The following is a 26,400-nucleotide window of genomic DNA, read 5'->3' on the forward strand; positions in this document are numbered from 1 at the left end:
ATATTATGCCGGTTTATGTTACCGCTGTTTGTGAATGACGCTTCATCACTAAATAGAATGTGTGCAAAAAATCTGTCATCATCCCATAATTTCTCTTATGCCCAGTGACAGAACTGTTCATGGCGTTCAAAGTCATTGGTATGGTACGGGTGCAATCGATGTTGATGTAGCATTCTCAACACCGACGTTTTTGAGATTCTTGATTCTCACGCAATGTTTCTGCCGCTGAGGTTCGGATTAGCCGCAACAGCAACTGAAACACCTACTTGGGTGTTATCATTTGTTGCATGTCGTGGTTGACTCTTCACATGTGGCTGAACACTTCCTGTTTTCTTAAAAAACGTAACTATCCGGCAAATGGTCCGGACACATGGATGATGTCATCCAGGATACCGAGCAGCGTACATAGCACACGCCCATTTGGCATTTTGATCACAATATCCATATGTCAACATAATATTGACCTTTTCTGCAGTTGGTAAATGGTCCATTTTAACATGGGTAATGTGTCATGAAGCAAATACCATCCGCACTGGCGGCATGTTACATGATACCACGTACTTATACATTTGTGGCTATTACAGCGCCATCTATCACAAAGCGAAAAAAGTGGTCCAGCTGAAACATTCATATTTCTTTATGTACTACACGAATATGTAATAAAAATGGGGGTTTCTATTTTAAAAAAATGCCGTTGATGTCCATTTGACCTATGGTAGCACCATCTCGTGGGCCAACCATAGCTGCATCTGGTTTCCCCCTTCAAGCTAGACGAGTTTCTGAGTTTCGTTCTTTATAGGTTTTTCATTTGGAGCTTATTTCGTGAGATATTTGGCCCAGTCACTATCAATGGACCACCCTGTATAGAGGATCTCTTACACTGAGCTGCTATCGATCCAAGGTAGCTGCTGGTTTTTTCAGTAATAAAGTCGTTTGTACCTGGCCTTGCAGCATTCTCTGATTAACAAATCACAGAAATACATTCTTAAAACTCATCACCACCAATGTCAATTACGTTTGTACTTGAAAATGCTTTATCTGATTCTTCGGATAATGGAGGAAGTACAGCAGAAAATGTACAAGTAGATGCTGTGCATTTTTGTTTCTCCTGCCTTTTCTCCTTTTATAATGTTCTCTGTCTCATTATTCGTTTATTATCTGCAAATATTCGGTCTACTCCCGCAAGGTAGCCTTTAGCCCAGACTAGATTGTTTGTAGAATATTGGAGTGTGTAATATAAAATAAATTCTCTACATCGTTTATAAACTTCTCTGCGTGGGGCTTAAACACATCTTGACACTTTTTGAAAATGTACACCTTGAATGCTAGTTAATAAGTTATTGTGAGCAATGCTTAATATCTCTTGTTGGAATTCTTGCTTTCTCCCAAAATATAATGTGCTCACAAAACACAAGATTAGCACTTTCACTAATAGTTAATTTTTATTTCCATATGTTATAAAATAAAACTTCCATCTCTTGTCTGTGTGATGTTTTATACCTCCTGTTAAAAACCCATGTTCTTTGGACCTGCATAATTGATGTGACAAGATCACAACTGGAAAACACAGTCGGTAACAAATGAACAGCTGACTACACTGTGCATATGCCTACTGATAGAGTGAGGTGACGCAGGCCAAACAGTGAAGTTCTTCATGCAATTGAATTTTCTGATTATGAGAATATTGATGGGCAGTCTGTTTTAATTGTTAAAAAACATTCAAAAGCCAAGATCACACAAAATACTTTTTATTCAAGACAACTGATTTAAACAGTCTTAGCTGTAATCTTCAGGTCTTAAAACAGTTTTTGTAGTAAAACTACATGCATGTGCATGAGGTCTACATAAAAGGAACATGTTTTACTATTAAAAAAATGTTTGAGATTGAAGATGATAGCTAAGACTGTTGAAGCATATTTTTTACAATCTTTGCTTTTGAATGTTTATTAACAGTTCTTCATGCGAGTTTGTACTCAAGTCTGCACAGGTTGCAGTGCTTCGATCACAACAAAATTTTGCACAAATATGCTTTAGTCACACAAACAATACTGGATTATGATCACTCGAAAGTATTGAAGTAACTAACTGTACTGTGTGTGGCAAACCACGCACTGCTACTAGTCATTTTCTTTCACGTTCCCCTTGAAAATAGAGCAAGTGAAAAATGTTTGTCTATAAGTCTCTGTACAAGCTCTGATTTATCTCATCTTATCTTTGTAGTAGTTATGCAAAATGTACGTTTGCAGTGGTTCTCTAAATTTCCGCACTTGTGCCTCACGAAAAGAGCTTTGTCTGTTCTTGAAGGATTTCCATTTGACTTCATGATGCATCTCAATCCTTGTGTGGTGACTGAACCTAATGGTAATAAATTTAGCTGCATGCCTCTGAGTTGCTTCGATGTCTTGTTTTATTCCATCACTGTAGCAGTACTCAATAATGAGTCACAAGAGCATTCTATATACTGTCCTCTTTATAGGTGAGCTACACTTTCCTAATAAAATGAGATCGTTTGCCTTCCCTGCTACCAACCTGATATGCTCATTCCATTTCATATCGCTTTGCAACATTACACCTAGATATTTAATCAATTTAACTATGTCAAGCAGCACATTACTAATGCTGTATTTGAACATTACAAGATTATTTTTCCTACTCATCCAGATTAATGTATGTTTTTCTACATTTAGAGCAAGCTGCCATTCACAACACCAACTAGAAATTCTGTCTAAGTCGCCTTGTATCCTCCTACAGTCACTCCACGATGATATGTTATACACCACAACATCATCCTCATCAAACAGCCATAAGTTGTTCACCCTGTCCATCAGATCATTTATATTCATAGAGAATAAGAGCAATTTTATCATACATCCCTGGGGACTCGTGATGATACCCATGTCTTTGGTGAGCACTTGGTGTCGATGACAGTGTACTGGGTTCTATTACTTAAAATGTCTTTGAGGCACTCACATATTTGGGCATCTAATACATGCGCTCAGACCTTCATCAGCAGCCTGCAGTGGGGCACCATATCAAATTCATTCTAGAAATCAAGGAATATACCTGTAGAATCTGCCTGTTGCTTTCCATCCACAATTTGTGGGATATTGTGTGAGAACTGGGCAATAAGAGTCTCTCATGAGTGATGGTTTCCAAATCTGTGCTTATTTGTGGAGAGAAATATTGCAAAATATTAAAGACTGTAATACGGACATCAAAGCAAATATATTACAAGGAAAAAATAGTCATATCAGATAACAAAATAAAAACAATATGGTATACAGTGAAGGAGGAGACGGGTAGAACCAGACATGAAGAGGGACAAATAGGATTAAGGGTAAATGATACATTGGTGACAGATGTGTGTAGTGTTGCAGAACGTTTTGACAAACATTTTATAACTGTTACTGAAAAGAGGGGGTTGTCAGGTTCTGTAGATGCTGCTATGGAATACATTAGACTAGACATTTCAAGTAACTTCCATAATATGAATTTGACCCTAACTACCCCAGCAGAAATAATGTCCATCATAAAATCTTTAAAATCAAAAACATATAATGGATATGATTAAATATAAACAATGTTAATTAAAGAATGTGATTCTGAGCTAAGTAACATATTAAGCTATCTGTGTAACCAGTCGTTTATCAGTGGAATATTTCCTGAATGGTTGAAATATGCTGAAGTTAAGCCACTGTTTAAGAAGGGAGATAAAGAAATAGCATCAAATTTCCATCCAATTTCACTTTTGCCAGCATTCTCAAGAATTTTAGAAAAAGTAATGTACAATCGGCTTTATAACCATATTATCTCAAATAACATCCTGTCAAAGTCGCAGTTCGGATTTGTAAAGGGTTATGATATTGAGAAAGCTATCTACACTTACAGTGAAAATCTGCTCAATTCATTAGACAAAAAATTGCAGGCAACTCGTATATTTTTTGATCTGTCAAAGACATTTGGCTGTGTAAATCACAATATCCTTTTAAATAAATTATAATATTATAGTGTAACAGGAAATGCTGCAAAATGGTTCAAATCTTATATCTCTGCAGGAAACAAAGTGTGTTATTAAGAAAGAGACATGTATTAAGCTATCAGGCATAATCCAACTGGGAACTAATTACATATGGGATCCCACAAGGTTCCATTTTGGGACCCTTACTTTTCCTTATGTATATCAATGACCTTTCATCAGTAACATTACCAGATGCCAAGTTCGTTTTGTTTTGCTGATGATACAAACATTGCAATAAATAGCAAATCAAGTGTAGTCTTAGAAAGATTGGCTGATAAAATATTTGTGGACATTAATCACTGGTTCCTAGCCAATTCTTTGTCATTAAACTTTGAAAAAACACACTACATGCAGTTCAGAACTTGTAAGGTGTGTCCCATGAGTATATGCATAACATACGATGACAAGCAGACAGAAGAAGTGGACAGTGTTAAATTCTTGGGGTTACAGCTTGATAATAAATTCAACTGGGAGGAGCACACCACAGAACTGCTGAAGCGTCTTAACAAATCTCTATTTGCGATGCGAATTGTGTCGGACATAGGGGATATAAAACTGAAAAGGCTGGCGTACTATGCTTGCTTTCATTCCATAAAGTCATTTGGAATTATTTTTTGGGGTAATTCATCAAGCCAAGCTAAAGTTTTCTGGGCACAAAAACGTGCAGTAAGAGTTATATGTGGTGTGAACTCAAGAACATCCTGCAGAAACCTGTTCAGGGAACTAGGGATACTAACTAGTGCTTCCCAATATATTTATTCATTAATGGAATTTGTCATTAAAAATATATCACTTTTTCAAACCAACAGTTCAGTTCATGGAATCAATACTAGAGATAAGAATAATCTTCACAAGGATTTAAAGTCACTCAGTCTTGTACAAAAGATGTGCATTATTCAGGAACACACATTTTCAATAACTTGCCAGCAGCCATAAAAAGCTCAACAACCAATGAAATTCAGTTTAAGAGAAGCCTAAAGGATTTATTGATGGCCAACTCCTTCTACTCCATTGATGAATTTCTCAGTAGAACCAACTTGTGTGTGTGTGTGTGTGTGTGTGTGTGTGTGTGTGTGTGTGTCTGTGTGAGTAAGTGAGTGAGTGAGTGAGTGCGTGCGTGCGTGCAAGTACAATCTAACTGGTGCACCATTTCACTGCAGTAATGTGTTCATTGTAAATAAGTATTATAGTAGTTCTGTTACATGTTTATTACCTTAAAAATAAAAAAAATTCTTTTATTTTAAATTCAGTGCATTAGTGTTTGTAAAATGGTTCTTTCATATCGTGTTCATTAAAAAAAAATGATGATCATTCCATTTGGGACCTGTGGAAGGTACATTAGCTTATTTCTTTCAGTTGTAAATATTTGTCATGTATTACTGTTTTTCTGACATGTTCTACATCCTGGAGGAACTCCTCACTGTGGATCAGTTGGAATGAAAGTAAATCAAATCTAATGTAAGAAGCTTTTCTGCCTTCAGGAAATTTGTTATATTTGAACTAAGAATGTGTTAAAGAACTCTGCAGCAAACTAATGCTAAGGATATTGGTTTGTAATTTTGCAGGTCTTTTCTTTTACCTTTCTTACATACAGGAGTCATCAGCACTTTTTCCAATTGCATGGAACTTTGCACTGTGATACATGTGAGCTAAGTACTCCCTGTAAAACAGAATTGATATTCAATCTGTACATGGTGACTTACATGTTTTCTACTCTTTGAGTTTCTTCCGCCTCTTTCTATGTCTTCCATTTGGGAGCATGTGCAACAGTCAAATGACAGTACATTTGTACAATCCTCCCACTTGACAGATTTTGTAAACATAAAATTTAAAACTTTAGCTTTCCTTTTGTTGTCTTCTATTGCCACCACAGACTGGTCGATGAGTGACTGGATAGAAGCCTTTGACCCACTTTGTGATTTTACATATGACCAGAATTTTCTCAAGTTCTCGGCAAGATATGGTGTTGGAAGTTCTAGTATCCTTCGTGCATTCACCTTCTTATGGATGCACAAATTTCTTCTAACTTTTGCCTGTCAACATTTATGCATTATATTTTGAACTGAGAGTGCAACAATATCTGTTTCCTCAGCGTTTTCCGAATTTGATTATCAAACCATAATGGGTCTTTTCCATATGTAATCCACTTCCTTGGTACATACAGTCACTGTAAAATTTGCCCATTATTCTTCCACATCAATCATATTGGAACTAAATGATGTCCATTCATTGCCTATGTGTAATGCTAAAACTGCTTATCTGCTTTTTCTACCATAAATACTCCATAGCCATCTTCATAGATTTATTAACAAAAGTTACAGCTGTCACTGTGGTGACAACATGATCACTAATCAATGTCTCTATACTAACACTGCTGATGTGGCCATGCCTGTTTGCACTACAAGGTCTGAAATATTTCCAGTGTGTGAGCTGTTGAACGAGCTGTTCAAGGCTGTGTACAGAAAATGTGTTTAAATTACTTCATAAGGCTGTTTGTCTGTTCTACCTGTAGTCAATCCATAGATGTCCCAGTCTATACTCAGTAGATTAATGTCGCTTCCAACTAATATTGCATGATCTGAGTATTTCTGCATTACGTAGTGTAGACTTCCTTTGAGTGATTATACAACTGTTATGCTGGGATCAGGCGACCAGTAAAAATATCTAATAATTTACTAGAGCACTTTGATTGGTTGGGAATTCATCAATCTGAGCCATGTACAGCTACCTGATCATGGCCAGCCAGACTTTCATTTGTCACTGGATGGAACATATTGCTCGCATTCACCTCATCAAGTGTTGAGACATGGAATGACAACTACATCTACATCTACATTTATACTCCGCAAGCCACCCAACGGTGTGTGGTGGAGGACACTTTACGTGCCACTGTCATTAACTCCCTTTCCTGTTCCAGTCGCGTATGGTTGGCGGGAAGAACGACTGCCGGAAAGTCTTCGCGTGTTCTTATCTCTGTGATTTTACATGTGTGATCTCCTCGGGAGATATAAGTAGGAGGAAGCAATATATTCGATACCTCATCCAGAAACGCATCCTCTGGAAACCTGGCCAGCAAGCTACACCTCGATGCAGAGTGCCTCTCTTGCAGAGTCTGCCACTTGAGTTTGCTAAATATCTCCGTAACGCTAACATGCTTACCAAATAACCCTGTGACGAAACGCACCGCTCTTTTTTGGATCTTCTCTATCTCCTCCGTCAACCCGAACTGGTACGGATCCCACACTGATGAGTAATACTCAAGTATAGGTCGAACGAGTGTTTTGTAAGCCAACTCCTTTGTTGATGGACTACATTTTCTGAGGACTCTCCCAGTGAATCTCAACCTGGCACCCGCCTTACCAGCAATTAATGTTATATGATCATTCCAATTCAAATCGTCCCGTACGCATACTCTCAGATATCTTACAGAAGTAACTGCTACCAGTGTGTATCATAACTTGCAAAGATGCTCACTTGTCATGTTACATACAGACAGTGTCAAATCATTTCTACAGCGTCTATATACGTTTACATGTAGGTAGAATTGTGAAGACTGTAAGACAGCAAAATTGAAAGTAGGATGTCATACCTATGGACTGACGTGAATATAACAGATAATCATGAGCTACTATTGTAGCTTATGCACAATAATTTGTGATTGACAGTCTCTCAGAAAAGGGCACAGACAAGTTTTTAACATACAAGTGGGAACTGTGTTATGACAGATAAGTGCAGCAGATGTTGCCTTTTTGTTTGCACTGTATGGAACTGATTAAAGTTACTAAGTGTGCCATTTATCATCAGCCCATGTAAATAAAGTGGTCAGATAAACAATATAAATAATTTGAAACAGTTGTTGGACAAAATCAAACAATTGAAACTCCAGACTGGATTACCAACAATATTAGGAGAAGAATAGAAAGAATAGATTGCTATGCACTGTAAAGATGATCTGTTGAGTTGGATACAGGCAGTTTTTTTAAACTGTTCCACATTGTAGCAAGCACACCTGGCCGCTACCACCAGCATATCTGACTGGAATGTGAGTCACGTAAATAACAATATGTAATGGTATGGGTAAGGGGGAGGGATAACAGACTACAGGTTGGGGGGAGGGGGGGGGGGGGGGTGACTGCCAAGTGCAGCATTGGGAAAGCTTATCTGGGAATTTCAACAATTATGCAGTAGTAGTCTGGCTAGAGTGGCCAGAGATAGCAGTTGTGTGTACATGAAGTGTGCATGCTTCTGCAAATGTGTATGTGTTTTCTTTACTGGAGAGGCTCTGACTGAAAGCTGTAATTTATAACAGTCTTTTGTTGTGCCTGTCTGCAACTCGATGTGTCACCTTTATGATCAGTTGCAATCTATCGGTTTCCTAATATTGTTGTTTATTTAAAGTAGTTGAGTCTAGAAAAACCTCTAATTACTTGCACTATGACTGTCAATTGTCTTTCAAACGTTATTGTCTTGAAATAGTGCAGAACTGGATATCAACAAATTTGTGTGTTGGTCAATCAGTGCGCTCTGAAACAAGTACAGACTCTGCAAATAATGGTTACCAGATATGTTTTCATAACTGTCATAACTCTGAATTTTTCCTGCTAGTGACTCTTACACTGTCAGTGTTTGGAGCCCAAATGTGACCAGATCCTCTGTTCTGTTTCAGCATTCAAAGAGTTATTGTACATGATAATCAGTAACATGTAGATTCTCTGTTGACAGGTGCACCGTCTTTTCTTTTACTAGTGTTGCAACATTTTGGTATTACCTTGTATTGGTTTACATGTTTTTGTTTGTCTTCCACTACCTCCAGTTGTTGCTCTGATAAGTAGAGTGTTTACCATTTGAATTATTCTTTCGTTATCCTGTGTTAAGGTTACAAGTTAATCCTTATTATTTATAAGGCTCTCCACTGCATGTGAGGTCTGCTTGAAACACAAGCCTCTCCATCGCACCTCTTTTGCTACTCTGGCCCAGTCTCCTCCCTTGCAGATGCTTTCTTCCACCAATATTGGGCACTTGTCCATTGACCTCTCCCTTCTACTACTTGTAGAGGAGAGTGGTACTTCATTTGAGCCCCTCCAAGGGGCTCATGGTTCCTTCATCAGTTCATGTGCGGGGCCCCAAGCTAATGCAGCCAATGCTTCCTTCTCTGGCTGTATTTCTATCACCCTGCCCTCCCTCCTCTCCTTTCTCCTTCCCCGTTGCCCCCTCATTTCCCTCTCTCGGCATCTCGGTGTTCTGATTTATGTCGATCTGGCTATCCACCTGGTTTCCTGTACTGGTTGCAATTTTGTTTCTTCTGCCTATTCTTCATCCTTTTTTGGCGTTTAGGTCCCCCCTTGAGGTTTGATCTCTGCTTAAAAATTTCCTGTTTTTTGTGTGAGCCATTTGGGGCAGAACTTCCCAGCACTGACGGTGTAGATTCCTCTCCCCCCTTAGTTCTCCTCTCTCTCCTCTCTCTTCTCCACTGTAGCCCCCTTCCATCCTGCTAAGCCACCAGCAAGTGTAGCCAGTCTGTGTGGTGGGGTTGATATGTACCCATATGGCTGAGCCACCTGACAACACAGGAATCACACTACTGATACCTGAGCTGTTTCCTTCCCATGTTTGACAAGGAGTGGTTGCTTATCTTCTTGGAGCATTAGAACACCCGGCAATGGCCTGACAGCCCTTGCTATGGCTGGGTGGTGCCCATGAGATCAGAGTGGGTGGTATTAGGGCGGATGCTTGGCACCTGAAGCATATCAAGCTGCAAAAATCTGTCCCTTCTCAAACAGCCGTATCTTCAGATGGTGAAGGATCATTGAATGCTGCTTTGTAAGACCAGCAACCTTCCCTTCCCTGGCTACATCGTGGGAGGAGGACCAGGCTCTTGGGATGAAACACGTTCCCTGTTACCTCATCTGTTCTAGGATGAATGGGCACACATTCACCAGCGCAAAGCCATTGTTTTTTGTGGAGAATATCAAGGGCAAGTTTGGTGAAGTGGAGTCTCTTAGTAAGATATGTCCCTCCACCTATGCAGTGCTTTTGATGCTTGCATTTTGGGCTTATGTCTCCCCACTGTACAGCAGACCCCCTGTGTGATGACTGTGGCCACCCATTCCATGAGGGAATCTGCTGTGTTCCGCCACCTGTGTGTATCAGTTGTGCTGGGTGCCACTCCCCTCACTCACTGAATTGCCAGACTTAGAGAAGATGATCCAAGAATATTAGTCTCTGGATTGCCTGTCCTATGCTGAGGCCCGCCAAAAGTATGAGACTCCATTCTGAGTCACTATCTTCAACTTTTGCCTCTGTTACTTCATTTCCTCCTTGTATGTCTTCCTTACCCTTTCATTTCCTCTTCCTACATCTTCCTTACCCCAGCCCTGTCCCCCTTCCCCCCTCGCCCTCCCCCTTCCCCCCTCGCCCTCCCCCTTCCCCCCTCGCCCTCCCCCTTCCCCCCTCGCCCTCCCCCTTCCCCCCTCGCCCTCCCTCTTCCCGTTACCCCCCTCGCCCTCCCCCTTCCCGTTACCCCCCTCGCCCTCCCCCTTCCCATTACCCCCGCACCCTCCCCCTTACCCCCTTGCTTACCCCCTTACCCAACTCTCCAACCTTTCGTGGTTATCACGTGTTCTGTTGGAACTGAGCTGGCCCCATGGTAGCATTTGGTGGGATCTACACTTTGGTTCGCTTCTATGTCATTGGTGACCGGATCTCCCTATGTACCAACCTGGAAGCAATAGTGGCTCGAGTGCAAATGACTCCGACAATCACCATTTGCAATGTCAACCTCTATCCAGTTTGGCCACTTTCTTACACTGCACTGTCTAGCTTAATCCAACAACCCCCGCCCCTATTTCTCCTCCTCGGGGACTTCAATGCCCACCACGCACTGCGGGGGAGTATCCCTTCAATGAGTATGGGTATTCTAATTGACTAGCTTATCATGGACCTCTACTTGTGTCTCCTCAATGATGGTTCCCCTAACCACTTCAGTGCTGCTCATGGTACCTTATCTGGTATCACTGTCATGCTCTCTTCCCCTGCCCTCTTGGCTTCCCTACATTAGCCATCCTATGATGACCTTTGTGACGTGACCACTTTCCAGTGATTCTATTGTTCCTCTGCTGCCACAAGGCAGACAGGGCCCCATGTCATGCATTTCGCAGGGCCAGTAGGCCTTTATATACATCGGCTGTGCCCTTTGCCTCCTCCCTCTTGAATTCCATTGATGTAGTAATGCAAGGCGTTTCTGCCACTAGTCTTCGTGCTGCTGGCATTGCTGTCCCCCCAGCAGGTTCCCCTCATCTTCGACCAATACCGTGATGGACCAAGGATGTTACAGTTACTGTGCAGGACTGCCTACGGGTGCTCCAGCGATTTAAGCAACACACTTCACTGGCCAGCCTCTTCACTTTTAAGCGTCTCTGTGCTAAGCCTCATTACCTTACCAAACGGTGTGAAAAGGAATGCTGGGAGTGCTGTGTATGCCTCTTACTCGCAGGTTTGGTCCGAGCTCCATAGCCTTCTGGGCCACCGGCAACAGTCAGCTGTCCTGGGTCTTAACCTCCAAGGTGCTCTGTGCACTGATCCATTGCTCCTCGCAGAACACCTCATGACACACTTTGCAATGGCATCGGTGTCCTCTTTCTACTCTATTACCTTTCTCCAGCAGAAATGCAGAGTTGAACAGACCCCCTTTGTTGTATCCTGCACCGAGCTGACCCTGTAATGAACCCTCCACTGAATGGGAATTGTTGCAAGCCCTTAGCTCTTCACAAGACATACCCAAGACGTGGATTCCATCCGCAAACAGTTGATCCAACACTTGGATGTTCCCCAGAGGCAACATCTCTTCAGGGTCTTCAACTGCATTTGGCTCACAGGTCCTTTTCCATCACAGTGGCGGACAGTATAGATATCCCCGTCCTTAAGCCCAGTAAGAATCCAACATCTCTAGACAGGTACCGCCAAATTAGCCTGATTAATGTATTTTGTAAACTGCTCAAAAAGATGGTCTGCTTCAGATTGTGTTGGGTACTCGAATCGTGGGGCCTTTTGTCCCATCAGTGTGGATTCAGGGCAGGATGATCACCAATTTGTACTCAGATTGGAATCAGCCGTCCGACAGGGTGTTACTCACTGCTGGGACCTTGTCAAAGTCCTCTTTGACCTACATAAGGTGTACGACATGGCTTGGCACCATCACATTTTAGTTACCCTCCATGACTGGGGCTTCTGTAGTCCTCTTCTGATTTTCATCTGCAAGTTTTCATCTCGCCGGCTCTTCCAGGTTCAAGTTGGCACTTCACTCAGCGCTCCTCAGATTCAGGAGAACTGTATCCCACAGGGTTCTGTGCAAAGTGTCACTCTCTTCCTCATTGCCATCAAGGGGCTTGTGACCTCTGTTGGGCCTCTGATTACCCCGGTTTGTATGTTGACAATTTTTGCATGTGGTGCAGCTCCCACTCTGTAGCATCTGCTGAGTGCTGGCTGCAAGGCGCCATCCAACGGTCCTGTGTATGGGCCACCTTCCATGGCAGTTTCTCCCTTCAAAATCCAGGTTATGCATTTTTTTCGTCGACCCGCAGTACACCCTGATACAGAACTTTATTTAGGTGACCATCTCAATGTTGTAGCACTGCCCTGTTTCTTGAGCTTTATTTTTGATAACAAACTGACATGGCTGCTCCACATTTGCCACCTAAAGACTACATGTATGTAAAAGCTTAGTGCTGTCTGCCTCTTGGCGCACACTTCTTGGGGTCCAGGCTATTCCACTATTCATCTTTACCATGCTATGGTCTTGACCTGACTAGATTATGTAGTCAAGTTTATGGCTCAGCAGTTCCTTCCACTTTGAAACTGCTTGACCCTGTTCACCATTGTGGGATGCGTCTGGCTATTGGTGCCTTTTGCACTAGTCCCATTGATAGTCTCCTCTCAGAACCAGGGATTGCCCCTCTGCACATATGACAGAACCAACTGCTGGTTTCTTACGCAATCACCATTTACCAATTCCCTGATCACCCCATGTACCCTGCTCTTCGCCAGTGAGGGATGTCTCCCTCCTGACACCTGCCCACAGGTGGGATTTCCGGTTGGCATGCGTCTCATTTCCCTCTGTTGTGATCTTCATCTCCACTCACTGGAATGCATCCCGTGTCTTTCCTCCCATACCCCCCCCCCCCCCCCCCCCCTTGGATGGTGCCTAGACCATGAATTAGGACCAATCTACTCCAGTGTCGTAAGATCTCTGTCACTCCTATGGTTTTCCAGTGTCTTGTATGTGCCATCCTTGCAGAATTCCTGGGTGCCACCATCTTTTACTCTTATGTTTCTAAACAATTGATAAGGTGAGATATGCTTTCACATCTCCTACTGTCTTAGAACACCATTTACTGCTGGGATCATGTAGTGTGTTCACAGCAGAGCTTTTAACTATTCACAGAGCCCTCCGTTTTGTTTCTCAGGTCTCCCTACACAGTGTTTTAATTTGTTCAGACTCAATGAGCAGCCTGCAGGCTATCGACTGATGTTACTCTTGTCACCCTTTGGTTTCTGCTATCCATGACCCCTCTGCCCTTGGCCATGCTGGCTGTTCCATTGTCTTTCTGTGGGTCCTAAGTCATGTGGGCATCCCAGGGAATGAACTGGCTGACCGTTTGGCTAGAGAAGCAGATACCTCCATTTCCTTTCATGATTCCAGCTGTGGATATGCAGATCTATGTCAAATCTCTTTGCTCGAAAATGGAATGATATCTGGTGCGCTACTCCTCGCAGTAATAAACTCTGCACAATCAAGGAGTCTGCTGCAGTTTTGCGCTCTTCCTTCTGCTCCTCTTGGAAGGTGTCCACTGTTTTATGCTGTCTACAAATTTGTCATACCAGGTTCACCCATTGTTTCCTCTTACGTAACAACCCACTCCCCACAGTGTGGTTATGGAGCCAGACTGACGGTATCCCACATATTGGTGGAATGTCATCTTTTGGCCCTTTGTGCTAAGTGTCACTTTCCTGATTCCTTAAATTTAATACAGTATAACCTTATTAGCGTGAACTTGCAAAAGACGAACTCGCAGTTAACGCAAAAAAAATATTGGTCCCGCCAGGAATACATTAGTTCTTATGGTATGTTTTATCGGTTAACATGAATTTCGGTTAAGGCAAATTACAAACTCTGTTTCAGTTCCTAGCGTAGTTAAATTTCACTGTAACACAAACTTCCAACCTTAGAGTATACTAAAGCATATTTTTTTCTGAAATGAGTGTAGGGAATGTAGCTACAAAGCTAATTATACTTATTGTTGACTCGTTTTTAACGTATTGTAGGTCAGTAGCTGCAATTATCACCTCAACAATCAGTGTATGCTGTACATTGCAAGACATTCAATAATGTATGCAGCAGCATTTAGGAATGTACTCAGTGCCAGATTTGACAGGTGTTCTGTTAGTTGTAGCCATATTGAGTTGGAATACTGAATAAAAACTACAGTTACAACTGGTACCATGGCACACAAAAATGGCAAAGAGGAAACAGACAGCTCTAAATGTACAGTTAAAGCTAAAGATTCTAGATGAAGTGGACCATGGTACCAAGAAAACAGCTATTGCAGAGCAGTTTGGAATACCTAAATCTACTTTATCTACAATTGTTAAGAATCGTGAAAAAATTATTACTGGTGCAGCACCAGGTTCTGGAAACACATCTAAATGACTTCGTACCTCCAAGTATGAAGACATCGAGATGTTACTTCTAGAATGGTTCAATCAATTGCGTGCATCTAACATACCTTTAACTGGCCCTGTGATTCAGTCAGAAGTAAATGATATTGCTAAAGATATGGGCATCGAAGACTTCCGTTGATCTGCTGGTTGGTTGTATCAGTTCCAAAAGAGACATTCAGTTTCATCTGTACAAATTTGTGGTGGAGCAAATAAAGTTGATGAAGAAAGTGTGAACAGCTGGTTGCATGAATTCAACCCAGTGAGGGAAAAGTATGCCTCGTGTGATGTGTTTAACATGGATGAAACTGGATCTTTCTACAATCTTTTTCCAAATCACACCCTGGGGATAAAAGATGATAAGTGTCACGGTGGAGCACGAAGCAAACAACATGTGACTGTTGTACTGTGCTGTAATGCTGATGGCAGTGAGAAGTTTCGTCCCTGAGTAAATCTGAGAAACCATGTTGTTTTTAAAAATGTAAATATGGACACTTTACCTTGCATCTACTCTCACCACAAGAGAGCTTGGATCAATGGCACATCATTTCGCAAGTGGCTTCTTCATTTCAACAGTCAAATGGTTGCTCAAAATAGACATGTTCTTCTTACATTGGACAGATGTACTGCCCATAACGTTCATGGTCTGAACCTATCCGACATAAAGGTTCAGTTTTTTCCACTCAACACCACAAGCCGCCTTCAGCCTTTGTACTAAGGCATAAACTCTCTCATAAAGCGAGCTTATCGTTAGTGACTTGTAAGAGATGCAGTATGTGATGCTGAAAACAATAATGCAACCCCTAATTGGAATCTACTTGACGCAATAAAAGCCTTCACAGCAGCCTGTAAATCAGTATCGCCACATCATATAGGGAAGTGCTTTAACAGACCTTGGAGACATAGCAACACTGAAGATGTCCACGAGTTAGAAAATGCCACTTCATCTGATGAATGGGCAGTTCTGCAGGACGTTGCGAACCCTGGGATTAGTCTCGAAGAATTCATTAGTGTAAACAACAATGTTGCTGTATGTGCTTGTGTGGAATCGGGTGTGCCAAAAGCTGTGAACGAGGTGCAAGAGGGGCCATCAGAATAAAGTGAAGAGGAAGATAATACAGATACCATACCACTTACCCGTCAGGAGATGTTTACAGCCTTGGACTGTTTAAAACAGTTCGTTTCAACATCCGACGTCACTGCTGGGTTTATGGATGCTGTCATTACAATTGGTTGTGAAATTACAAAATATTATTGTTCCCACGAATGTCAGCGAACCATTACCGAATTCTTTCCAAGAAAGTAATGTGCATAATTTGTGAGTACTTGGAGTTTACAATCACTTTATAGTATTATAAGTCTACAATAATGTGAGTGATAGTGTAGTGTATTACACATTAGTGTACTGCTGTACATTCCTGATTTTTCGGTCCCTTACAATTCATGTTAATGAAATTTTACTGTATTAATGGATGATTAACAGACTGTTGAACTGGTCCTCAGCTTCATTCCTGAAAGTGGTTCTTATTTCCAAGTGTAAGATCCTACTTTATTCTTGGTGCAGGGGCAGGTTGGTTTTGGTTGGGACCTCTTTTCCAGTCTTTCTTGGTATGTGACCCCATGACCACCCCTTTTTTCCAGTTTTTGGATTTGGTCTTACCTTTTATGCCTTTTACTGCTCGTGTTTAATATTTATTATGTTATAATGTGACTCCTCTGACTGGATCCATACACTTTTAGCAGACCCTCTTTCTTCTGAGACTAACTTTGGAATCGCAGGACTGATGACCTCGCTGTTTGGTCCCATAACCCCTCTCAATTAATAAATCAATTAGTCAGTGAACCCATGTCCAGAAATATAACATTTTCATTCTATGATGATTTCAGTTCAGATTTGTAAAACATCCACATCTACTGAGGTAAAGAGAAATGGCTGAGCTGCTTGCCCTGGTATGGAGTAGGGTAGACCAGATGATGTGTACTGCCACTGAAAGTCCATCAGGAAATGTGGTTTCAGCATGATGGTGCACCACCTCACTTCTCACATGTGATTCAGGCACAGTATAGTGTAAGATGGGTAGGCTGAGGTGGCTGCTGCAGTCACTGAATTTAACTCGTATGGACTACTTCTTGTGGGATAGTATGCAAAGTTTAACTTGAGAGTCTCCTGTGGAGACAGAGGAAGATCTGCTGCCACACATTCTGGCTGCTACACTAGAAATTGAAGAGATGCCAGGTGTGATGGAGAGTGTACCAGAACATGCTTCACAGGTACAGTGTCTGTAACAATTTTGGCAGTTGCCACATTGAGCAACAGTTCCAATGCATCAGTGCCATCTTGTATGTAGAGTATGCTGGGTTCTTTTTTGTTTGCAATAATGCAGGCACATAATGTTTAAGTGTTAATACAAATAAATGTGCTTAAGTGATAAATGGAAGTTTTCTTATGTTTCCTTTTGAATTTTTCCCTAATAACTGTGCTGTGTCATGCCTAATTCATTCCCTTTAATTGAAAATGTGGTTAGAATAGAAACATTATGTTTCGAGACATGGGTTCCTATTCAAAATGTTGTGTACTCCCTCCACTCTACAAGTACTAGATGTTTATAATGGGAATTTCTGAAAACCCTGTATAAGAACAAAGTCATTAAATGCATAATGTTTTGAAATAACTAGATAACAAAGTTTCTGAGCTAATTTTGGACTTCATGCCCAAACCGTTGTCAGCTTCCCTGTGTATGGGCTTAAAAATGTCCCTTGTCTCAGAGTTTGAAGAATCAGAGCCATGCAAAGTTAAAAGATTGCTAACCAAAGGAGACTTAGGAGACTAAAAGTCATCTACTACACTCAGAGATGTACACGTTCTTGTCATTAAATGATTTTATAAAAACTATATTTCTTCAGTGACTACCAGTCAGTGCATATGCTATTCTAGTAGCTATTCAAAATGTGAAGGCCATCATATATGATCAAACAGTTTTTCAAACTTCATACTGTATTTGTCAAATATTTGACTGTGTATGACTCTGTAGATGTCTTTGTCAAACACAGTGTGTGTTTGATGTGCTTGGGAGAAGTTTTGATTGAATTTGAATTCGACAAGATTGCTGACATTATTTGTGTTTACGTTTCACCATTCTTTAATGAAAATGAGTTTTATTACAATATATATCACTGTATCATGAGTTTGCACAAGAATGGAAACTATGGTCAAGGTTAAAAGTAGAACAGCACTGGTAATTACCAAAGTAGTATATATGTTGTGTCATTCCCAGCCATATATTATGCAGGGCAAGGTTAAGAAGAATGTTAGTATTCTACGCACAATCTACAAGTGAGAGTGCAATAAAATTAAAAAAAAATATATTGAAGCTATCTGATTCTTTCACAATTAATGTATGAGAGCTATTTGGAAAGCAAGGTCTGACTGGGCATAAAAATTGAAATTATAGTGAAAATCCAATGAAGCTTTGCACAGATATGTTGGGCAGTGTCTCTAGTATACCCATCGATCACGTCACATCACTCTCTTCAATTCTGAGCTCAGAGTGAGCACATAAAGATGCTGAGAAAATAGTTTATCCTGCCAGGTAGGATTGCCTGTGGAGAGATTTTGCCTGATATCATGCAGCCCATACAACAAAACTGTCATGTGTTTCTTTCATGTCAGTTCTTGGGTGCACTGCACAGGGGCAATGAAGACGCTCCTGCAACATTTTTGATGGAGGTGTTTGATCACCTACAATACAACCTGTAATTGGCTCCCCTGAATTCTGCTCACATGAAATGCTGACAACATTTAGAAGACAACATTTTGGCACAGGTAATGAACTGTAGACCAGCATAGAGAATTGACAGAAAGCACAGGCTTCTATGAAAAGGCTATCAGAAAGTTGGTACAATGCTGTGGTAACTGTCTAAGTCATAAAGGCAGTTATGTAGAGAAATAGCTGGAAGGTGTAACTAACTGAAGCAAATAAAATATTTTTTTTTTATTTTCGAAGTGGTTTCCAGACCTCGCTTGCCAAATAGCTCTCATATACATTCCCATATTGTGTTATTTTAGTAAGCTTTCTTTAGAGGACCAAGTAGAAGATAATATATATTTCCTTTGGCAGATTTCCATGGGTATATTTGTCTCAATTTCAACTGTATGCTTGACCAGCATCTAGTTATCTTTTCCTTCCTTATACAAATTACTGAAGACAGTGCAACAAATGCTTTGTCTGCATACATAGCCATTCCCACTAGTTTCGAAATACTTCATGATACGAATAGCATCTGCTTCAAAAGTGGAGTTAAACTGACAAACTTTGTTGGTATGTGTACGAGATTGTTTGAGGTACCCGTGGATAGAAAATATTGAATGTGGTAAACAAGTTTGATCATTTAGTCTCAGTGCCTTAAGTCTCAATGCAATGGCTTCTGTGGCTTGGAAAATTGTTGAGATTTATGACACCCAGTCAGGTCGTATATAGTGCAGAAACTGCTTTGCCTGCATTTCAAGGTGACTGACTTTCCCATATGGGAAAGCAGCTGAGGGAAATTCTGTGCAAATAAGTAGGTGCAATAACACTTGTGTACTGGTGCAGCAAAATTAAATGACTGCATTAGCAGTAATATCAGACACAAAAAATATGTTGGGCTTAAGTTGGATACTGTGGATGGACTGAAGAAACAACTTAAATCATAGATATAAAAACACAAATTTTGTTCCCTAGTCTCTGATTTCAAATACAACATTGACCTTTGCTGGTCGTTGTCCTCTACCCACACCCATTTCACTAAACAAAATTTCTGCTAATGACAACTGCAAATATTCTTTGCAAGCAGTATGAACACTCAGCAATAACCATGGCAAAGCTTCTGTCCAATGCGTGGAATGGCACATAACAGCAGCCTTAAGGTTGTTGTGCCAGTGTTGGGTGGTGTCATTAGTTTGAGAGTGGTATGCTGTAGTTTGAAACCATTGGACACTGCACAAGTTACTTAACTCCGCGAACAGATGGGGGACTCAAACTGTCTGCCCAGGTCAGTGGTTATTGATGTGGGGCAGCTGAAACATGTGATCCTCATCTGTAGGAAGGCAGGTGCAGTATTTTTGGATGAAAGTCTACAAGTGGACCTGCTTCCACCCAACATGTCACCCTGCATATGGCTTGTAGTATATAATAGAAACCATTTGATTGTGGCAGTGGTCCTTCCAGATTCAGATGTATATGCCATAGTCTTCCTTTAGGAATTTTGTATTTTTCATGTTGCAGGGAAGTGTGATGTCTGACAATGCTGGGCTGGCAGTTGATGCAAGTATGGGTCCACTTCCTACAGTTGGCTTTAATGTCAGGCCTCAGGAAGGTTGTGCAGATGACAGGGTGTGACAATTTCTGTAAGTTGTCAAAAATAGATCTGTGGAACTCTGATGAGCCCAGTAGACATTCTTTGGAATGTGAAGTATCACACCATAGGTGCAAGTCCATGCCAGAAATCTGTACTGGTTCCATAGTTAACCTGGTGTTGCTGTCCTGTAGATCCGTCTTTTGTTCCTTCTCCATTTCACTGAAGTCTACTGCAGCACTCAATGTTAATCTGAGACAGAAAGTCAGGATCCTTGTTGTCAGCACTATTAACATGGCATATGTCCATAGGGAGTTGCCCAATATCATCCATATGATGGAAGTGGCGAGAATAGCAGTTCTTACTGGGTTGTGTATTGTGTGTACCAGTGGTCAGTGAATTTAGGAGGTATCTCTCAGCTTCGTCATGGAAATGTTTCATAGCTTTGCACAGAGCCAAAATTCCCTCGGTCGTAACCTGATTACATTTGTTGTGACTCAGTGACTTTTCACAAAATGAATCAGAGAGGTGGTTATTGACCATCTACTGTTCGTTATGGGACTGCTCCAATTGTGGATTGTGACACTTGTAAAAGTGTATTGTGCAAGAAATCTCTGAAGATCATGAAATTTTGTTGCATGTGGTGTCTGCTTGATGAGTTATGTACATTCTTGATCCCATCCCGCATCACCGAGTGGCCCAAGAATGCAACCCCCTGCCTGTGTAGCTGAAATTTGTCCTGGTTTATTACGAAAACGAATTTCTCCATCACATTGAAAAGTGAGTGCAAGTGCTCACCATGCTGTTCAGGTGAAGAGGAGAAAATTGGTATATCATCTCAGTGTGGGAAGCAGAAAGGAAGGTGACTAGGTCCCTATTGATGAGACACTGCCAAGTTTGGGTGGCATTTTATAACCAAATGGCATGAACAGGAATTCAGATATTCTGAAAGGAGTGATGACAGTGATTTTAGAGATGTCATCTGGTGCCATTTCAATCTGTAGGTATGCCTTTTCACATTCAATAACACTAAATATGGAACCACCAGCCATCGAGTGGGAAAAGTCTTTAGCATCAGGAACTGGAAATCTGTCAAGTACTGTCCAAGTGTTCTGTGCCTGGTAATCAATGCATATTATGTGTGCGCTGTCCTTTTTAGGCACTCAGTGGATGCAGAAAGACCATGTGATCTTTGATGGTCACAGGACACCAGGATTTAACAGTTGTTAAATAGCTGCTTTAGTGATATTTAACTTTGCTAGTGCTAGATGCTGGGATTATGGAAGACAGGAGGTCCAGGGGAAGTTCCTTTCTGTTGACAGTATTGTCCCTAATGTCACACTGGGCAAGAAAATGTGGAACATAAGACAAACTTCATGGAACACTGGAAGGATATAATGATGTGCTGATGATGTCATGTCAGTGACTGTAATTGCTGTGCAGGTACCTGTTAAAGTTCGTGTTTAAGGTAAGGACGGTCGCTAACATTGCCAACTGCTCACTGGTGAGTGTTTCAAACCACATCTTTACGTAACTGTGTAACACCCTCTCTAGCCCCTATGCCCACAGCATCCAATTCAAACAAGGTCTGAATTAGTTTAGTAAATTAATTCTTTATCACTCCTATAAGGACCACTACATTTGTCTCCCACACTCTTTAATTTTCCAAGTCTTGTAAAATTGTGTTGAGTTGGGAGTTTGAAGATGGAGGTTGTTCGGCATTGGAAATTGTACTAATTCTTAACCGTTACAACTGATGCTTGACTTTAGCTAGCTCACCCAGAAACCCGGGTCAGAGGAGAGTTACAGGAAGAGATGAGAAGGAAAGACTGGTTGTTGGGGACTGCACTGGATGAGATTTGACAACCTGAGAGCTTAAAGGTGGAAGATATGGTGATAAGCAAGACAGAAATTACTGACAAAACATCTGCAATACTTAAGAAGAGTGGAAAGCTAAGTGTGTTATATATGGTTGTGATGAGGGGTAGGGGAACAGTAGACAGGGCAGAAAATAAAAGATATAGAAAAGTAAAAGATAATGAAGAAAGAAATAGTTTCTGTGACTGGAGGAACTTAAAGAAAATAAAGTAAATTGTGGCCAGGTGGGTGGTGAGAACCAAGGGCATGTTGTAATGTCAGTTCACACTTTTAGAGTTCTGAGAAACAGGTGTCTGAGTGAAGAATCAAGATGGTACTAATGGTGAAACAGGCACCAAGGTACCAACTGTAATGCTGTAGAGCATGCTCTACAGCAAGATATTGTATATTGCCAGTATACACCATCCTTTTCCCTTACCCTATGACTCCCAACTCTGTGACCACCCCTGTTGTAAGACTTGCCCTATGTACCCTCCTGCAGCCATCTGTACCTCTTGTACCAGCTGTTATGTAAACATTTTTTGGCATTCAACATTGGTATGGTTACCACCAAGTTATCAGTTAAAATTTTTCTTAGTTTGTGACTGTATTGTCAATATGTAAAACTACCAACATTTCTGTCACTATTGCAAGTGAGCTTTTGCAGGGTGTTTTTGTCTTCAGTTTTACACATCGACAATTCGGTCACAAGCTCAGAAAATTTTTATTGGGGGGTGAGTATGCTTGCAAAACACAATATCTCGTTACAGAGCATGCTCTACAACATGACAGTCATTACCTCAGTGCCAATTTCATCACGTGCACCATCTGGATTCTTCACTCAGACAACAGTTTCTTGGAACTCCACAGGTGGGAACTGATGTGACAACATGTCCTTGGTTTCGCTACCCACCTGGCCTTAATTTATGTTAATTATTTTCCTTAATTACCTCAACCTCAGCTCCCTTTCTTCATTCCCTTTTAGAGTTCTTTACCTTTTATTTTCTGTTCCCGAACTCTGCCTGTTTACCCAAACTCTGCCCCTTTTTGTAATCACACCAGTCCTTTTACTTCACCCCTCTTCCTTCTCCCTTCAACTCTTTTGCCTGAAATATAAACTGTTGATGCACACTGGAGTAATTAGTATTATATTTCTGTTTTTTGCTTCCATTGCAGTGTGACTTTAGCAAATATGTATATGCATTTATTGTAATTATTTGTTTAAGTGACTTACTTGACTTAGTTTCTGTTGTTCCCTCTGGTACATAGGGCCGTGATGTAATTCTTCCACCTGGTACGATTTCTAGCAAGTCTCTTCACTTTACTTCACTCCAGGTTTTCCCATCCTCTGCAGCTTGTCTCTCGATCGTCCTTTTCTAGGTCTGTTTTGGATGACCATTTTTTTCTAACTCCTTGAGGGTTCCAATCCAAAACCACCATTTCAACAGCTCCATCTGGTTTTTTTTTTTTAAATGCTAAATAAATAATTATTTCAACTTGAACCACAATGCCAAACTTTGTGGATGACAATTTATTTTTCTTCTATAACTGTGTGCAACATTCCATATAATGTCGGTATTGGGGATTTAACAAAAAGTTGTTTTAATTTTATTTTTGTTTGTAGCTCTGATTGTTATCAGGTAATTGAAGGGAATTAATATTTATTGTGCCTTTTGTTAGCCTCAATTTTTTTCTTAAGTGTCTCCTTTTGTGTGTGGATAGTTACAGATACAAGTCAAAATACGAAGACCTAGAATCAGTGACAATTTAGTACTCAGATTGCACAGCCAAGTTATTAATTAACAACTGGCTTTATTTCTTCTGCAGGTAAAATGTTCCTTGCAAGACAGAATTTGCTGCAAAGAAGACAGTGCTTTGTTAGGACCTAGTAGAAGTCAGATCAAGCCTTGTTCAGTGGTTCTTAAAAATTTAGAACTTTCATCAGAAAAATTTGTATTCCCACCCTTTCCTCATGTTGCTTGGACTACAAAAGTGAGTGACTTCTGTTTGCCGCAAGATTATATGAACACAGTGTGGAAAAAAGGCAAGTGAACTGACAACACTGCCATCCATATGTATGTATGTCACCAAGTCGGTGTTCGTGTGTGTGTGTGGGGGGGGGGGGGGGGGGGGGAGTTACTTATGTAAATAGTGGATCATTATTTTATCTGTAAATAATGTGTAAGTAATAGAAAAAATATATTGTCCCTGTTTTTAATCTAAGCTAACAGAAAATGTAAATTTGCAAAGCATTTTAAAAGAACTTGTCACAAATATTTTGATAAGTGAAATAATTATGCATGCTACATTTTATAAAAATAACAGAAAAAAAATACAATGAACAAATGATCTGCAAAGTGAGACTGTGTTTATGTGAGAGCAAAAGTATTTATTGTGTTTAATATTTTAGAAGGAAACTAGTGAATTTATGTATAGTGACAGTTATTTCTGATTTAATTGCACCGTGTGAAGAGAATATATGAAGCATCTCAAACTACCAAAACTGTCTGTTTTGAAGTTCTTTAACATGAGTGTAAGTTTGTAATGTGTATGTCACTTAGCTACATGGGTGAGAATATTAAGCATATTATTTACAACCAAACATGTTGCTGTAAGATTTTGTATTTATTAAGTTGTAAACTTCACTGTGGAGTGTAATGTAAATTTTTTGTACCAAATATTGATGTCTTGATGTGTATCTTTTACATCAATAATAATAACAACATTTGTTATATGTTATGTATTTATTATACATATAGTTGTGGGAATTATTTTTGTATATATTGCATTTTCTGTAATTACCCACTTTACAGTTTTATTGTACTTGACATGGAAAACAAAACACTGATTTCCTTCCCTGTTGACTAGAGATCAAAACATTGAATCACTAGGCTTTTCGGTTTGTAATTCAGTGTTGAGGAATTTGTCAGCACCAGTTGTACTTAATTTTTTAAAAAACAACAGTTATAACCATCTATACACATCTGTATCCAAAATGGAGAAATTTTTCATCAAGTATCTCCTTAATCAAATGAAACACATGAGGGATGGAAAAGTTTATTGTAGGTGTGACACTGTGTGTTAACTGATGGTGGACTGGGAACAACAGTTTATAAATAGGAATTTTTTTTCATTATTTGCTGGTGTTAATGCCTGTATGGTACTGTGCCCTAGTACTTATCTTGGGACTGATTATTAGCATTGCTGGAATTTGCACTTGACTTTGTTGTTATCCAAGGAGAAGAAGCAACATGGAAACCCTTTAATTATGATGAAATTCTTTGAGGTTTATGGGCATTAAGTGCAGTACATATTGATTAGTGAAGTGGAAAATGTGATGTGAGGAACTGAGAAGTCATTTTTGCACTTAACTTTGCTTTCCAGCTTTCCCTTGTGCCTTTAATATATGTTCCTGAGCGGTGGAATGATTTAGCAGACACTTGATGGAAAATTGTAATTTCTCACTTTTGGAGACAGCTATGTATAGATGTATCACACACAATTTTAATTGTGGTTTAAAATAAAAAGAAAAGTGTAGCTGGTGCTTACATCATCTTCAAAACCATTATCTCAGTTGCAAAATCATCATTAAGATGTTCCACATGCTGGACAAGAAACTAAATAATAATTATTACATGATCTTTGAGGAAAAATACATTTATGTATGTTGGAAGGTTAATAAGTATTTTGGTACTGGACTCTACACTCAGCTATTTTCAATTACATGTGTAGTATATTACCACTGCACAGCTTCGTTCTGTGAAACTTGATATTACTATATGTATGGCCTGGAATATAACATCTGAAGTTATATAATAACTGATAACAAGTGCCACATCGTTTCTCCTGCTACCCACTAACTTTAAGCAAGGGAAGCTGGGATAGACTGCTACTTGCCATATACAGGAGACCTTGAGTCACTGACGGGTACAACGAAAAGATTGCTATACATTTAAATTTTCCTGACCCACAAGTCGCCGAAGTGGCGTCAACTCGAAAGACTTGCACCAGGTGAACGGTCTACGCGACAGGAGGCCGTTGCCACATGGCATTTCCAAGGGATTAAGAACAGGCACTTCAGTTACACATTTGTGTATTAGTTTTGTTTACTGTATCAGCATGCAAAGAAGTTGCAAATATTATATTATCAGTTACAATCTTGCTAGTTAGTTAGTTGCATTTCTATAGGTCACTTGCACAATATATCATTGTGATCTGGAATGAGTCATTCTACTGGTTGTTAACTAGAGTTTAAATATGGCTATATGCTTACCATATACAAATGGGTTGACATAACAGAAAGGAGTATTTGGTGTAATAATAGAAATAAGTTCACTACGTAAAAGTTTTTAACTAAATAAGCTTTTGGTTACAGGCACATCTGTGGAGTAAGAGGAATTGTGTTGAAGAAACTTTTTTTTAGCTCATTCTCAAATTTAGTTTTGCCATCAGTCAAACATTTAAAATAATTGGGGAAG

At 40.2% G+C, this 26,400-nt stretch overlaps 1 protein-coding gene across 7 annotated transcripts in view; it reads left to right on the forward strand.

Annotated features, from left to right (window-relative positions):
- LOC126334604 (uncharacterized) overlaps window positions 1-24,656 on the forward strand; it is a 270,217-nt gene extending 245,561 nt beyond the window's left edge. For all 7 annotated transcript variants that reach the window (XM_049997000.1, XM_049997005.1, XM_049997002.1 and 4 more), the window contains one exon: window positions 23,750-24,656. In XM_049997000.1, coding sequence (XP_049852957.1) covers window positions 23,750-23,974 — 225 coding nt within the window. In that variant the 3' untranslated portion in view covers window positions 23,975-24,656. The remainder of the gene's footprint in view (window positions 1-23,749) is intronic.
- Window positions 24,657-26,400: the final 1,744 nt, after the last annotated feature.

The sequence above is a fragment of the Schistocerca gregaria genome, chromosome 2, assembly GCF_023897955.1.
Source record: "Schistocerca gregaria isolate iqSchGreg1 chromosome 2, iqSchGreg1.2, whole genome shotgun sequence".
Classification (NCBI taxonomy): domain Eukaryota; kingdom Metazoa; phylum Arthropoda; class Insecta; order Orthoptera; family Acrididae; genus Schistocerca; species Schistocerca gregaria.